Source organism: Pelodiscus sinensis, chromosome 2 (assembly GCF_052426305.1).
Source record: "Pelodiscus sinensis isolate ZL-2025 chromosome 2, ASM5242630v1, whole genome shotgun sequence".
NCBI lineage: Eukaryota > Metazoa > Chordata > Testudines > Trionychidae > Pelodiscus > Pelodiscus sinensis.
In genome coordinates, this window is record NC_143053.1 from 163433804 (window position 1) to 163450290 (window position 16487).

Consider the following 16487-nt stretch of genomic DNA (forward strand, 5'->3'; position numbering starts at 1 on the left):
GGAGGTTTTGGAGCAGTTATTTTTTTGCATCTCACTTGTGTGGCCCCAACTGACTTTTCTGTGGGTCAGTGACCCCTGACTCCAAACAGGTTTCCCACCCCTCTCATAAATAAAGACAACGCTGAAACATTTTGTGTTTGACATAATACTTTATTTAAAAGTGAAGCCTGGCCAACAAGCCCCCATCTGGCCACAGCATCATAACACTCCTGCACCCCTTGCGCTCCCCCCCCCCAAGATCCCAAACCTGGGCCTATCATACATTGGAACCCCCTGTCCTGAGCGTCTCACGTCCCCAAACTCCTGCACCCCCACATCCCCAGTCTCCTGCCACAACACTCCTGCACCATCCACACACTGAAAATCTGTGCCCATCGTACTCCCAGCCTCTCTGCCCTGAGCCCTTCATGCACCCCAGACCAAACTTCTGCACGCTCACAGCCACAAGCCTGCAGCTTGCTCAGCACCCCAACTCTCCATTTGATCCCAACACTCCCCAGCTGGGAGCCCCCTCCTTGATCCAGCAACCTCTTCTCTACTTCCTCCTGCACCTAAATTCCCTCCCAGAGCTTGCACTTCTCATCTCTTCCCAGTACTTTTTTTGTGATGGTATGCCCCGGGACAGTGTACCGGCACCTATTTTCCCTTGGCGCGGTAGTGTGGGTTTTTTTGCTTTGTTTTGTTGCTCAGATTGTCCGCCCTGGGGTACATGGGTCTTTGCACTCTATCCACCGCTGTTTTGGTTCTTTGTCTCTAACGGGTTGGCTACCTGTGCACTAGTTGCTAGCCACGTGTGGCTGTTTGGCCAGTTGAATGTGGCTAGTTGTCTTGAACAATGTGGCTAGTTGGCTGTTTCAGTGTGTCTAGTTTGCTATAGCAGTAGCCGCTATAGTGGCTACTGCTTCAGAATTGGTTGGACACCACAGCATTATTCACATAAGTGAGGACTGGCCAAAATGATACTGGTTCATAGTCTGAATGAATCTGCAATTATCATTTTGGCTTCCAGTAATAAATCTCCAGTCACCCATAGTGATCAAACTCATTTCAAGGATATGGCATGACTGTAAGCCTTAGAATATCCTGTAATACAATTTTAATCTTGATAAACAATATATCACGTAAGAGTATGAGAATTTGGAAGGCAGTGTGGCAATACAAATGGTATGTGTCTTCTGTTTAGGAAGATCATATATTCTGGAATTTTTGCAGGAAAGTTGGAACATGGAATTGAATGCTGGCTTGCTGAAAGTTAATTCAGCAGGAACTGTAATATTACAGGTTCATACTGATATGTCACTGGAGTCTCATGTTACAAAGTTTTGGGATTTTTTTTAGAAGACTGAAGAAATTGAGGCATTAATCAAGCCATTGTGAAAGTGTAATTTGGTCTTACCTGACCTCTTTAAATCAGTTTGAGCCATTATGAAGGATTTTACTAAGACACTTATCCCTCAAAGGTCTGTTTTTAGTTGATGTGTATTTGACTATGCAAAGCATAGAGCTTCAAAGCCTACCTTGAAAGCTTCCTTCCTGCACAGTTTATCAGGACAAGGTAGCATTTATGATCGTATCACGTGTTTTTTAATGAAGTGTCTCCCCCCCCCCCCCCCTTAGAAGCAGGATGTACTGCTACTTTCCTTGTTATACCCCCAGCAACAACACCACAAAGATTAGTTCTATGCAAACAATACAAACTTGAAAATGTATTTTCAAAGAATCCAGAAATTCAGATTGTCTGAGACATCTTTTGTTTTATATGGAGGTAGTAAAAAAGGACACCTAGCCTTGTTGAATTGTGAATAAACTGCTAATTGGCAAGGTTTACTTCAGTAGTGAGAAGACATTGTTGGCAGAGTTTAGGGTCTACTCAATATGAATGATTTGCCTCTCAAAGAAAGCAGGTGAATCTCTGATAAGTTTGTTAAAATGCCTTGTGTGCTACCTTCATTACCTTTGCTGAAAACTAGAGGATGAGGTCCAGGCTTCAGTAGATGCGTTTTTTGAAGGAAACGTCTAGTAGCCTATTTTGGAAGCTAGTTTCACACTATAGTAATCAGAATGCTACTTTGGGAAGTCCAAATGTCTGGAATGGCACAAGAAAATCAAGAAGAGAATGCAAATTATCGGCTTGATTTGTTTTTCTTTTTAATCCTCTTGTTTTAGTCCAGACTGCCTTCTTTTTGAAGCTAGCATCACTATTTATAGTTTCAAGTTTTATATTTAAAAAAAAAAAAGTTTCTAGCTGCATGCCAGAAAAAAATTATCATTAACTTTTGAAGTGTCGAGTACACTTGATAGCTAGGAATCCAGACAGATTTGAAAGGGTTTTCTTTCTTATTGTATTTAGACTTACAGTTGACAAAATGAGACTAGGTAACAGTTACTATTTGTTGAGGTCTTGAAGTAAGATGTTTTTGATGTACAGAGTCCTTGATTTTAAGAAGTTTTAATCCCACTGGTTGTACCAATGCTACGTCTGAAAGAGTGTGATAGAAACACAACTCCCCCAGAAAATTGCCTCTGGTATGATAGGCTGAAAAGGATAATTAATCCATTTTACGTAGGATAGTTATCTGAACAGGTGGAAACAGAAACTATAAGTTATCTGTTTTGCACAGTCTTACTTGTACACTCTATTTCCGTTATGTTTTAAATGACAAAAATGTCATTAGGTTTTTCTTTCGCTATTATTATGGTTGTCATCAGGCTATTTTTAGTAAAATTCAGATACGTTTTTAATTTTGCAAGTATTTGTTTGTGAAACACATTTTAAAATGCTTATTTGGAAAATATTTTTATTTCACAGCATTCCATGCAACTCCTAACACTTACAAACGGAAGAATACAGAAACAGCAATAGATAATAAGCCTTGTGGGCAGCATTGTTATCAGCATCTGGTAAGATAATTTCTTTCATTAGGTAGATGGAGATTTGAGAGTTTTTGTACTTCTTTCTATTTAGCAAAAAAGAAAAATCAAGTGTTGAAACAGGTTAAACCCATAGTTAAATGAATTCACTAAAGCTATACTATGCAGTACTATAGGAAATTCTGTTAGTAATTAATGTCCCACATCATGTTAACAGATCTTGTGTTATTAAAAATGTAACATTTAGGTACTGGCAACTTGTAGTCAACACTTTCATAGTACTTTTCACAAAGTAAGTAGGGATAGTGACTCCAGTGACCAGGCCAAAGTTCAAATTGGGAAGTTGAATTATTTCATATGAAAGCTTGCACCTCAAACATGGTAACCCTGTACTTGCACTATGTCAGTTTCCCCAGAAAAAGACGCTACTAGAGGCAGAACTGAAGGGGAGGAGGGAGTTGAAAGGGCGAGTATACTAAGAGTGGGTATTTGAGGATGCAGTAGGGGTGTATGTGTACTAAGAGATGGGTATTTGGGGGGTGCAGGTGTGTGAGTCCTAGGAGAGGATGCCTATGATCTCACTCTCCAGGTGTGGGGGAGGGGGCGGCGGCGAAGGGGAGGAGCTGCGTCTTTCCCTGTAATGGTGGCAGTCAGCTGGCATAGGCTTGGGACACAGCACCTGCACTTTGTCTGCATCTTCCTGCCTCTCTCCCTCCTCAGGGCTGGGAGCTGGGACCTGGTTGGGTAGGATCCAGCAGCCGTGGTTGTTGGGATGTGGAAACAGTTCTTTGAACAGCAAACTCTGTTTCCAATAAAAAATTTTTTTGCTATATGTTCTCTCAACCATCTCCGTCTCAAAGAAAATGAGAGAAAATACTATGCTGTATTCATCTTTCCCTGAACTACTAAATCTCTTTTCTATTACATCTTAACGGTTCCCAACATTTTTTTTTTTTTTTTTTTTTGGCAATGGACTTTGTGCATTTCTGCCATCAACAAAGAAGATGAAAATAGTTTTTCATTTCTTTTCAGTCAAAGAGAAATAGAATTTGGGTACTAATATCAAAGCTAAATAAATTGATCTCAAACTGTGTGTACTTTACTGATGCACATAGTAAAATTCATGAGCGTGAAAAGACTCATAAAATATCATGGATAAAATTAAAATATGTAAATAGGATATTTTATCGGACACCTGCTGTGCAAATTATGCATTTTTCATATGTCAGGGTTTGGCTTCGAGTGACTGAGCATCCATTCTCACCTACCCAAATTAAAACATTTCAAACCCATGTATTGAAGATGCTAGTATTTTTTATTTAGGAAGGGGCAAAGGAGTTTGCAGCTGCTCTGACTGCTGAGAGAATAAAGACACCACCAAAGCGCCCAGGTGGCCGCCGAAGAGGAAGACTTCCAAATAACACCAGCAGGCCAAGCACACCAACAATAAATGTGTTGGAATCCAAGGACACAGATAGTGACAGGGAAGCAGGAGGAGAAACTGGAGGTGAAAATAATGATAAAGAGGAAGAGGAGAAGAAAGATGAAACATCCAGTTCTTCTGGTGAGGCCAATCATTGCTTTAAATAAGAAATGAATTGTAGTGATTGTAAAGAGAGGGCTCAAAGTCTAAGCAAGCAACTTTAGAAGGCACATATTTTGAGTGTATTTGGACCTAGTTAGATTATATGGAGTAGTGCTTTTATCACAGAGCATGATAATGAAACTTCATGAATGCTTTCAGAAGCTAGACTATACTATCTGCATTCTTCCCACTGATTATAGCTTCTTGTCTATAGATGTGTAAAAACTTCTGTAAATGGTGTTCTTTCCTCCCCACCAAAAAAAACAGAACTTTGTTCTGTTATAGTTTCACACATAACTGAGTGCTTTTAAGGATCATGGGAACTTAGGTAAATTGAGAGAGAAATCTCAACCTAATAGATCTTCTTGATGTTGCAGAGGCAAATTCCAGGTGTCAGACACCAATAAAGATGAAGCCAAATATTGAGCCTCCTGAGAACGTGGAATGGAGTGGTGCAGAAGCTTCGATGTTCAGAGTTCTCATTGGCACCTACTATGATAATTTCTGTGCAATTGCTAGATTAATTGGGACCAAAACATGTAGGCAGGTAAGAAGTGAAAAGTGCTTATTTAAGTGGCAGGATGCTATTTTCAAAACTGGAGAGAAAATATATATTAAATTGTCATGTTAAAATGAGTGTTGTTAACCAACTTGGTTTTTCTGAGAATGCTGTCTTCTCTGATTTTTATAAATTTGTGTAATGGAGTTTAGTGTTTTCAGTGTATCATTGAAATTTCAGTTTACATATAGTTTAAAATGCACAGCTGTTTTTGTTCACTTAAGATCAAATAAGATAAGAGCAATAACTGTAAAGGGAAGGAGTGTTGTGGCTTATAATCTGTAAGGTGTTGGAGGAAATCATTCTAACATAATAGAAAGCTTTATTTTCTGTAAGTGAGATGTATGTTATGGTATCTCTTGCTAGGTGTATGAGTTTAGAGTAAAAGAATCTAGTATTATTGCTCCAGTTCCTGCTGAAGATGTTGATACCCCTCCAAGGAAGAAGAAGAGGAAACACAGGTAAATCTGTTACTAAATAACCTTTAGAAGCCAAACATAAGCCATAGGAGACTTATTGAACCAGCAATGCAAAATAAGGACTTAAGAAAAGGCTGCTTGTCTCTTCTTCAAAGAAGCAAAACCTGCTTCAATGAAACAAAATTGCCCAACTTAACAAATGTTTTGGCCTCAAACAGCACTTCAAAAACAAATCTGTTCCACCTTTAAAAATAGTCAACTTCTTCACAGTTGCTTATAGGCTAAATGCAACAAGTAAATTCAAGTTAGTTAGATTCACATTACTCTAGACAATTGGTTATAATGTTAAAAAAATCACATTAGTGTAGAATAGGTTAGGTTTTGCTGAATAAGAGGCAAAAAGAGATACTACTACTAAGATTTTATTTTGGTTACTTTTCCACAAAAATGGATACCATGGGTAATTTTTTAGAAATAACACTAATGAAGTCATGTGACTTCAATAGATGACTTAAGAATAAACTGAATCAGTAGTGAATAGAAGATACTCTTGCAAATTACTATGCACAGTATGTCCATATAGTAAAATGTGTGACTTTGTTGAAGCACTGGAAGCAATAACCACAATACTCAGGAGAAAGACATCCTCCCTTAAAAAACAAACAATTCTTGACCACCTACATAGATTCATACATCACAGCTTATTTACCCACAAGCTATTCAGTTGAAGAGTCAGGCTACTAAAGTTCCAGTACAAGGCAAAGATCATATGGCAGCTTTTCTACATTTCTTGACAAGGAAAAGTGTTAAAAGGCTCATTCTGAGGGCAAAAAGCTCATCCAAAATTAACTTTCTATACATTTTAAAAAATGCCCAGTCCCTATGTCTTTTATAACATACGAACATTTTTTTATAGGGACAATATCTTAACTTCAAATCTGGGGTCCAGTAGGACCCCAAGCATGGGACTGTTCTCTGTGTTCTGGTGAATGTATTTATTCCCAGAAGGAGAATGAAGGAAGGGAAAAATTCTCATTTACTACAAGTAATCAAGAAATCTTTGAAAATATTTTCCTTCTTTTTCCCAAATGGCCACCTGCTTTTCCCCACCCCCTCATTTTCCCAACAAATAATTCGTATAACTTTTTTTGTTCCTATCCATCTGTGTCATAATTTTCTTGCTCAAGGAGAGCCTTCCATTGATCTTAGTGCAGAAGCTGCTGCAGGGATAAAATGAATAGACTGCTTATAGTGTAGAGACACAATCAGTGCAGAGTAGAACAGGGAGTCAGAGCTGCTGGAAGAAATCCTGCTTTGTTCAAATCACGGTAGTGCTGTTGCTCCCTCTTTCCTGCATAGCTATCAGCTGTCCTGGGGCAATTGTTGGGCAAGATTTTCCAAACCTGGAATTGTCCAGCCAAACTGTCCTGTTGGCAGCTAGGCCTAGGAAGATTGTTATCTTTGAGTTTTGGTTTTCTGTGATGTTCTGGTTAATTTGGAAAGACAGAGGGGAGAGAAGGGAAGTGCTATGTACCAAAGTGTTCTTTCTGACAGGTTGCCAATATCAAAGTTACTGTGTCAGTAATAGATTATTGCAAGATGCCTTTAAAGTTTTATAACATCTCACTGGAATCTGCATTTTACTTTGTCAGATCAGACTAATGGAATACTTTTTGACCTATATAAGAAGCATTTGAGTAAAACAAAATAATATTGTCAACACTTATTCCTTGTGGGTCTCTCTATTTCTTTGCCTCCTTGGGAGAGATGCAGCGAGAGGTTTACAAATGGCTGAAACACTCAGAGGGAAGACCAAAAAGTGTTACATTGTTTACAGTCTGACTCTACCATACTGAGCCAGACTGCAACAATTAAAGAGCAACAATTCCGCCAGCTCTGAAAAAAATGTGATCACAAATGGAGAAGAGAAAAAATTGATACTTTTGTCTTTCATATCTAGGAGATAGTTATCTCCCTCTGATCTCACTGAATCAATAATTACAGCTGTAATGAGTTTTTCCTCATTAAATGGGACTTGATTCCTTTGACTTGTTTTCACTTTAGGGGAGAAATATTCTTGATGATTTTTTTTATCCACCTATGAGTTAGCTTCATTTGAATTCTTCTTTCTGCCCTCATTCCTCAGGGACTGGTTCTTCACAGCATCTAATTATAGCTTTTCTATATTATGCTGTCCAAAATAATATAAGATTTGGTTCAAAGGCATCTTAGTATCATGATAGCATGGCAAGCAGAGTGGCTGAAGTCTTAACATAAATTACTCGCATTCCACTGTAAAAGGCCGCATCTCTAGAGAGAGCCTAGACAAGGCATCTTTAAGGAGTCTAATGAGAACAGTAGGAAAAACCTGCTTTTCCAACAGATCAAACTGCATACATCAGTTGAATTTTCATTTCTAAATTCAAGAGACAGATTCATATACTCGTGATATCCTCAAACCTTTACTAAGGACAGATTGTAGCAGTTTCCTAAGAAATGCCTATCGTTGCTATCTGACTTCTGGATTTCTAGCAGGAAAGGTCAACACATATGTAAGACAATTTCAGCTATTGGAAGTGAACGTAATTCAGAAGCAGTCAGTTATTAAATGCACAGAGGCAGGCAGGAATGAGATGTAGAGGTCAGTTAATCTCCCACTTTATGGGAGATTAGTCATCATTAACTGATCTATTGTTCCTAAATCCAGGTATCAGGAACAAGTCTTGTGAATGTTTCCAACATGTATTTATATACTGAAATTGCTTTTGCCTGGAAGATTCTTCAAATACCACTTTTTGGTAAACCTACCTCTTCTGGCTTGATGTTTGCAACATCTCTGGACTATTACTGGGGAGAAAAGGAGAAATGGCATGAATAGTAAGGGAAATTGCACATAGGGTGTTTATTATGGTTCAATATTTATTCCATTCCATGTCACTTGACATTTCTTTATTTTATACTATCCTACTAGTACATTGCTGTGGAATTCTCCCATTTGACGCATTTGCCTTTTTACTTCCTAGTCGTTGAAACTATAACATTGTGTTGTGTTACTAAGTAGGATGGGAAAAGAGCGAAATCTTACTCCCACCACTTCCCCTAGCATCAGTCACTCACTCATTGAGGTCATTAGTGGAAAGGCAAAGTGCTTCTAGGCAACCTTCCACCTCTTAGTCAGACAATTTCTGAAAGCCACATGCTAATCTTAAGGTTTATGTTGCCACCTTGCCAGTAGCCAAGAGCACTAATCAGACTTCTATTTATCCCAGTTGACTAACGTTGAAGCATTCACTCAGTCCATAATGTCATCTTTAATTCCCCCTCTGAACTTATTGTCACGATATACCTTTATTCTCCAAGTGCTCTTTTGATGGCCCTAGTCTCTTTGAGAAAAGTCAACTTGCAGAATTCATCACGACTACTATATCTGATTTTCTACCATATACAGTTTATTTTGGTTCTGATTTTCTTGCCCAAAGTGTTATCTTTAATTTGAATCCATTCTCTTCGCCAAATGGTGTACAATTGACTTAACCTTTAGAAAGAAGGTGGCATACTTCTGCAGTATGTTAAAACTGGAGAACTACTTAATTCTTTGACATTTCATGATGATCAAAGGTCTGATTTAAGTTGTGCATTCAAGAGTTTTATTTATTATTTTGGCCCAAGATGACAGTATGGAAGGATAGCTTCTGTGGAGGAAGTATTGTTCAGCTATGTAGTCTTTTCTACTTTTAACTAGTCTGGAGAGTTTGGAGAATGTAATGTGACCATATGAGGGATATTACATTTTTCTGAAGTGAAATCTTATTTCTCCCTTTAAGTAGTTGGAGAAGTAGTTTTCTAGAGAGGTTTCATGCCTATGAATTTAAGTAATACAGTGCAGAGGGAGGCATTTTTACCTGTTAGTATCCTTTTGCTGCAGCATTACTGTATACCTGCTTGGAGTATTCCACCTTGAAAAGGAATTGAATCTATTTTGTATAATACTTTTTGAAGAAAAGATAACTTTTAGTTATAAAGTTACCTTGACAAAAGTCTAAATGGATGGAGAACAGATTAACTTCAGAAATGTATTTAATGTGAGCTAGTTGTACGGAGAATAGTGTTGTGTTTGTTTAAAGCTGCTGGGTACACTTGAAAAAATATGAATCCTCTAGAATCCAATTTGATGTAATGCTGTGCAGAATAGGGATGTGAACGAATACCCAAGTACACAGTTACATGCAGCTCCCTCTACCCCACCCCACGCTGCTGCCTCTGTATCAGCAGGGGGACAGGTACACGTGGGGAGCCAGCTTTTAAGCCCCCACACATGCCAACTCCTGTGGAGCCCCCCTCTCCCATTACAGGGAGAGGGTAGGGGAACAAGAAGTGGCACTCAAGGAGAACGGGCAGCACCAGCTCCCACCTCTCTCCCTGCTCTCCTGGCCCAGGCATGTAAATGTGCAACTGCTGAAAATTTCAGTGGTTACATGTTTACACAAATAAACACATTTTAAAATCCCTAATGCAGAAAGGAAATTAAAAAGGTGTAGAAATTCCTGTTCGGTTAAACATATATTTAAATATTTCTACGTTTTTAAAGAACAACTTCTGGGTGTAGTCACTAGGAAAAAAATGCAGATACGTGGTTCTGTTTCTGAAACATTTGACCCTTACATGAGAATTTCTTACTACATAGTATATGCTGCATTATTTGAGCCGGTTACAGTAATTAGAAATGGACATCTGTACAGAAACAAATTGACAATCTGTCCCATAGTTAAACAATACAAATTGAATGTTGGTAATTAAATCTACGAATTACCTGTGTGGGAACATAAATTTAGGAAATCTTGGCCGGAAAGGATTTATTAAACCTGGTATTTCAATTAGCTTTAACTGCTAAAGAAAATTATATATTGGAACTATAGCTTTAAAGCAAAAGTAAAGACACTGGTTTCTAACATCATTTTTAAGAGGTTGTAAATTGTCTGAAGCATGTTATCGCCAAATGTTACTACTAACCTGGGCTAGTGTGGAGGTTCGTCTGTAAAACTTTGATTTAAAAGGTTTAGGAATTCTTGTTCCAGAAGAATTTCCCAGTTAAAAGTAATTTTGTAGGTGCCTAGAACGGCAGCCAGTTCCACAGCCCATTACAGGAGGAGTTCCTGTCAACTTTCTTGTGTTTGTTTTGTGTTTTTGCAGGTTATGGGCTGCTCATTGCAGAAAGATACAGCTGAAAAAGGGTTAGCATCTTTCCATTCAACTTTCTGTCCTGAATTTTTAAGATCCTACTGTTTTCTGAATGAAGTTAGGCCATTTTATACTTTTCGTGGGGAGCCAGCGGTCACAAGGAGACGGAAGAATAGTAACCATAAGTTAGTTATACGGCAGGGATAGGGGATATTCCACATTGTTTATGCAGCTGTTGAGAAAAAAACATTGCTTATTATAGGAAGGAGGCTGTGAATTCATAACATTTTAGGAAGGCTTTGGAATAACACTGCACAACTCCTACTGTGATGAGCTGCATGTTTGCAGCCTTTTTGTTTTCTTAATTCTGAAATATGCTCTCTTTGTGGGGATGGGAGATACTGTGATAAAATAAATCCACCTCTGAACAGATTATTTTTTAATGTATTATTATTGCTTGGTTGTTAACTGAAACAAATGTACAGGGTGTCCCTGCTATCAGTTGCCCTGGTATATATCCATTCCGCACTAATGTCATGGACGCTTGTAGGAACTGATGCATTATAAGTCCTCCTATTCCCCTGTAAGTCGCGCCAAATAAATAAATAAAGCCAACCCCATTTTGCATGAATGGAAGTCAGCCATGGGAAAAAAAATCCCTGCTTTAAGTTGTTTCTCTATCCGTTTTTTGGGACGTATCTTGGACTTATAACAAGGATGGCCTATAACATTATACAAATGCATCTAAACCAGCATAAATACTAGTGGATTGAAGGCAGGTATTAATTTATATAGGACCCAAAGTCTACCCAGCTGCCCTCAGAGTTTAGGGCTTGTTAACACAGGGAAATTGACAAGCAGAAATATAGGAATATAATATTGCTAAGCAGTATAATTCCCCTTGTGGAATAAAAATGACCTTAGTTTAGACAGTCCACACAGAGCGACATAGTATTAACAAGCTGCTGTTTTAATTTTCCCCAGAAGTGTTCAACTCCTGCTCTGCCCCACCTCCACTCCACCCATTCACTAGTGCCCCCACTCTTGTCCTGCCTTTTCCCACCCCCATCTTTCTGCTCCGGGGTGCTCTGTCTCTTCTCCTCCCCTTCCTTACCAGTGCCTCCTGTATGCCACTAAACAGCTGTTCCAAGGTGTGCAGGAGGGAGGGGAGAAGTTGGTTGATGGGGGGGTCATGGAAGGGGAGTGTGGCATCTTTCCACGAGTGATACAGCCCTGGAGCACCCACAGTCTCAGCACCTATGCCAATACTATTATATTGCTATAGTTTTGCTTGTCACTTTCCACTGTAGATAAGTTCTTAAATTCTCAATACACTGAACAGATGAGTAACATGAGGGGTCAGGTGCAACACGAGCAAAGCAACTCAGTAAGAAAGCTAAAGTGCATCTTGTTAATGCCACTATTTCTGGTTAGTGTACTTTTCTATGATTAATACTTTACGAGTAGGCTTGGATAGGTTTTTTTATCATTTAAGTGAATTTTAAGAAAGGGCTTCCCTTTTGAAATTTTGAAATTTTTGATTAAATCTTTTCAAATTTATTACTATTTTTATTCAGATGGGTCATCTAATCATGTTTACAACTACCAGCCATGTGATCATCCTCGTCAGCCTTGTGACAGCTCATGTCCTTGTGTAATTGCTCAGAACTTCTGTGAGAAGTTTTGTCAGTGCAGCTCAGAATGTAAGTACTAATTTTGGAAGGTGCTGCAGTTGAGTGTCTTTTTGTAGACTAATTTTATTTGTAGACACATTTACTGCTAATATTAAATAAAAGGCTTACACAGGGTCAAAAAAAGGCGTATGCCCTTTTTTGCTTTTTTTTGACATTTAAAAAAGGCCTGGAAAGTTTTTTCAGAGAGCCTTCCCTCCCCCCCCTTTTTAAAGAATTATTTGAGGTTACATCTAAGTGACCAGAAGGCTAGCTAGAATGAATGACATTATAAGAAAGGTGTGAAAATGGTTTTTAGTTAGGCTGTTAACATATTTGGTTATGTTAACTTTTGTTTTTAACTTTAATGACTGATTACACTTTGAATATTTATTAGAAATTCAGCACACTCACCCATTTAACTAGGGAGGTAAGAGCTCACAATAAATATTCTGCCTCCAAGTGGTCCTCCAGCAAAACCAGAAAAGACCGGATTTTGCCTTACTGATATTTCTAAGATAAGAAACAAGAGTGCGCGCACACCCCTACCCTGGCTTTCTGAGCCTTCTCAGAATTTATAAAGATGCAAGAAACTCTGAATGAGTTAAGCGTTACCAGCACCAAGTACTGCAACATCAAAGTATCTTTCAAATACATATTTATGATGTAGACTTTAATGAAACTGCATGCTCTGAAACTTGTTTAAATGATCGAGGATGGGGACACTAAGGAGCAGTGAGTTGGTTATTCTTGCATGTAAAACCTCTAAGTAACTTACCGTATCTATATTTAAAAGAAGTTTCTAAACTAGTACATGTAGTGAGCATTAATTCAGTTAGTAGAAGACTGCAAAGGGAAAAACCCCAGAGGGTATGTCTATTTGGCCCATGGCAATGAGCCTCCCAACCTAGGCTAACTGACTCAAGCTAGTGCTCCAAAAATAGCTATAGAAATGTAGCCGTGTTAGTCTGGGATAGCTGAAGCAAAATGCAGGACAATGTAGCACTTTAAAGACTAACAAGATGGTTTATTAGATGATGAGCTTTCATGGGCCAGACCCACTTCCTCCGATCAAATAGTGGAAGAAAATAGTCACAACCATATATACCAAAGGATACAATTCAAAAAAATGAACACATATGAAAAGGACAAATCACATTTCAGAACAGGAGGGGGATGCGGGGGGTGGGGGAGGAAGGAAGGAAAGTGTCTGTGAATTGATGATATTAGAGCTGGGGAGAGTGGGATGTTTGTGAGTTAATGGTATTAGAGGTGATAATTGGGGAAGCTATCTTGGTAATGGGTAAGATAGTTCGAGTGTTTGTTCATTCCTTTTTGGAGAGTGTCGAATTTTAACATGAATGACAGTTCAGAGGATTCCCTTTCAAGTGCAGATGTAAAAGGTCTTTGTAGCAGAATGCAGGTGGTTAAGTCATTGAGAGAGTGTCCTTTCTGGTTAAAATGGCAAGAAACTGTTTTTTCTTTGTGATCTTGTCTGATATCTGTTTTGTGGGCATTAATCCTTTGGCGAAGTGTCTGAGATGTTTGTCCAATGTACATAGCAGACGGACACTTTCGGCACATGATAGCATAGATTATATTTCTGGATGCGCAGGAATATGTGTTCTTGATCTTATAACTCACTTGGTTAGGTCCAATAATGGTATCAGCAGAATGAATATGTGGACAAAGCTGGCAACGGGGTTTGTTGCAAGGGAAGGTACCAGGGTTGGTATTAGTATGGTATGTCCTGTGGTTGTTGGTAAGAATCATCTTGAGGTTAGGTGGTTGTCTATAGGAGACTATGGGTCTGTCTCCCAGAGCCTCTTGGAGTATGGTATCCTGTTCCAGTATAGGCTGTAGTTTATTGATAATGTGTTGGACACGTTTAAGTTGGGGGTTCTAATATCATCAATTCACAGACACTTACCTTCCTTCCTCCCCCCCCCCCCCGCAACCCCTCCTGTTCTGAAATGTGATTTGTCCTTTTCATATGTGTTCATTTTTTTAAATTGTATCCTTTGGTATATATGGTTGTGACTATTTTCTTCCACTATTTGATCTGAGGAAGTGGGTCTGGCCCACGAAAGCTCATCATCTAATAAACCATCTTGTTAGTCTTTAAAGTGCTACATTGTCCTGCATTTTGCTTCAAAAATAGCTAGGGAGACTGTATTTTGAGGTTGCTGATTGGCTCAAGATCAGGCTGTGAAGTGCACTCCCTTCCCTTGGCTTTAGAGCCCATCCTGCAATTTCAGAGCGCTAGCATGAGTCTGTCAGCCTAGGCTGGGAGGCTTGCAGCTCCATGCTGTGTAGATGTACCCAGGCCTGAACTGTTCGCTGTAAGTATTGGGGAATTGACAGCAGGAGAAAGGAATCAATGTATATTTGCTAAATTTTAGGATGTATATGGAGTCTTTTTTCATGTTTACTTATTTATTTTTGCTCGTCATAGGCCAAAACAGGTTTCCTGGATGCCGTTGCAAAGCACAGTGCAATACTAAGCAGTGTCCTTGCTATTTGGCTGTACGAGAATGTGATCCAGACCTCTGTTTAACATGTGGAGCAGCTGATCACTGGGACAGCAAAAATGTTTCTTGCAAGAACTGCAGCATTCAGAGGGGATCGAAAAAGGTGTGCGCGCTTACCATCTACACACAGTTCTTCCTGGATCCACTTTTTTTGCCTTCTGCAATGATGAAGGGTGCCTACTATTGTTTTCTTGCCTACAAATCCCATAACCTGGAGTTTGCACTCTGCCTTTTAAACTAATCTCTCTCTTTGCTGTGGTTTCCACCAATTTTGCCTTTGAGTTGTGCACCACTTTACTCCTCTTGACTACTATGGAATGGAACAACTCTTGTTTTCTTCAATACTAAATTGTGTGCAAAATATGTTCATTTAAGCTGAGCCTCTCACCCCTTGTCTTGTAGGTTGAGGGGAAAAAAATTGCCATACTCTCTCTTGACAAGCCAGATAATTAATCATATAATTTAAATGGTAAAAATTGCATTTGTACAAGCAGAATTGTGCAGTCTAAAATATCTGATCAATTTTTTTCATTAGCAAAGTATCTGGCCTCCTTTATGTACATATTTTCCCTCCTTGCCTCCTTCCCAAATGATAGTGTGCAGCTTGTAGTTTTTTTAAATATTTTTGTATCCCATCTCACATCTTAGGCATTATGCATGTTTATCATTTAAACTGAGCATTCCCGAAAACCCAGGTCAGGTGATAAGTTTCTTATATCTTCCTCCTGTAGCATTTGCTGTTGGCACCTTCTGATGTGGCAGGCTGGGGAATTTTCATCAAAGATCCCGTACAGAAGAATGAATTTATCTCTGAGTACTGTGGTGAGGTGAGGAAAGATCGTATCCTTCAACCCAGTGGTTTTCAACCTTTTTTATTGGCAGACCCATACAAAATTTCAGATGTGGTAAATCTTTAAAATAATCCACAGACCACAGGTTGAACACTGCTGCTTCAAATGTATGTTTTATTGTTACAGCTGTACATTGGTAAAAGAGGAAGAAATTTTGTTTATACATACATGTGTGTCTGAAGTATTCAAGGTTACTTTCTTCAACGATGTATCAGTTTGTGTCCTTGACTAATTATACAGCAAAATTGGTTAAATAATGCCTCCAGGCTTGGGAACTAGCTTGTTTGTAGACTTAGCAGCCTTCTTTGGAATAAAGGAATGTTACACAGTAATTCACAGCCGGTGTCAAGGTCTTGATAGTGCCAAGTGAATAAGTTTCCCTAGCACCTAGTATACATAGCTGAATCCACAGCTGATACTGGCTTTTCCCACTGGCAAGATATTTTCCTGACTTTTGGGTGCCTGTGAGGATGAGGCTAGAAGACAGGGTGGCTCAAAGGAGCAAGTCCCAGTTCAAGCATATCTGGAGCGTCCTGCAAAATCATTTGACTTCCAGCATAACACATTGCCAGAATGCAGTAGGGAAGCCTACCCCAATGCAGATATCCCACTATGTGAAAGGGAGAGCTAAGGACCAGAAGTGAGTGAATGGATTTATATCAAAGCAATTTAAATTGTCATTCTCAATCACAATATGATTAGGAAAAAAACTAAAGTACAACACGATTTAAAGAGAGGTTGATTCTCCTTTTTTGGTAAATGTAAAGTATTGATTTGTAACTAAATCTTATCTGTCAGTTTAGTGCTTTTTTGGCTACCTAGG

At 38.9% G+C, this 16487-nt stretch overlaps 1 protein-coding gene across 9 annotated transcripts in view; it reads left to right on the forward strand.

Moving 5' to 3' along the window:
• The window catches only part of EZH2 (enhancer of zeste 2 polycomb repressive complex 2 subunit), a 73527-nt gene that overhangs the window by 51742 nt on the left and 5298 nt on the right, over window positions 1-16487 (forward strand). For 5 of the 9 annotated variants that reach the window (XM_075921708.2, XM_075921706.2, XM_089776501.1 and 2 more), the window contains 8 exons: window positions 2810-2901; window positions 4195-4435; window positions 4834-5003; window positions 5382-5476; window positions 10625-10665; window positions 12190-12315; window positions 14738-14916; window positions 15545-15640. In XM_075921708.2, the coding sequence (XP_075777823.2) occupies window positions 2810-2901; window positions 4195-4435; window positions 4834-5003; window positions 5382-5476; window positions 10625-10665; window positions 12190-12315; window positions 14738-14916; window positions 15545-15640 (1040 nt within the window). Of the gene's footprint in view, window positions 1-2809; window positions 2902-4194; window positions 4436-4833; window positions 5004-5381; window positions 5477-10624; window positions 10666-12189; window positions 12316-14737; window positions 14917-15544; window positions 15641-16487 lie in introns of those variants that run through there. The other 4 variants (XM_089776502.1, XM_089776503.1, XR_016348917.1 and 1 more) reach the window with 3 other exon arrangements.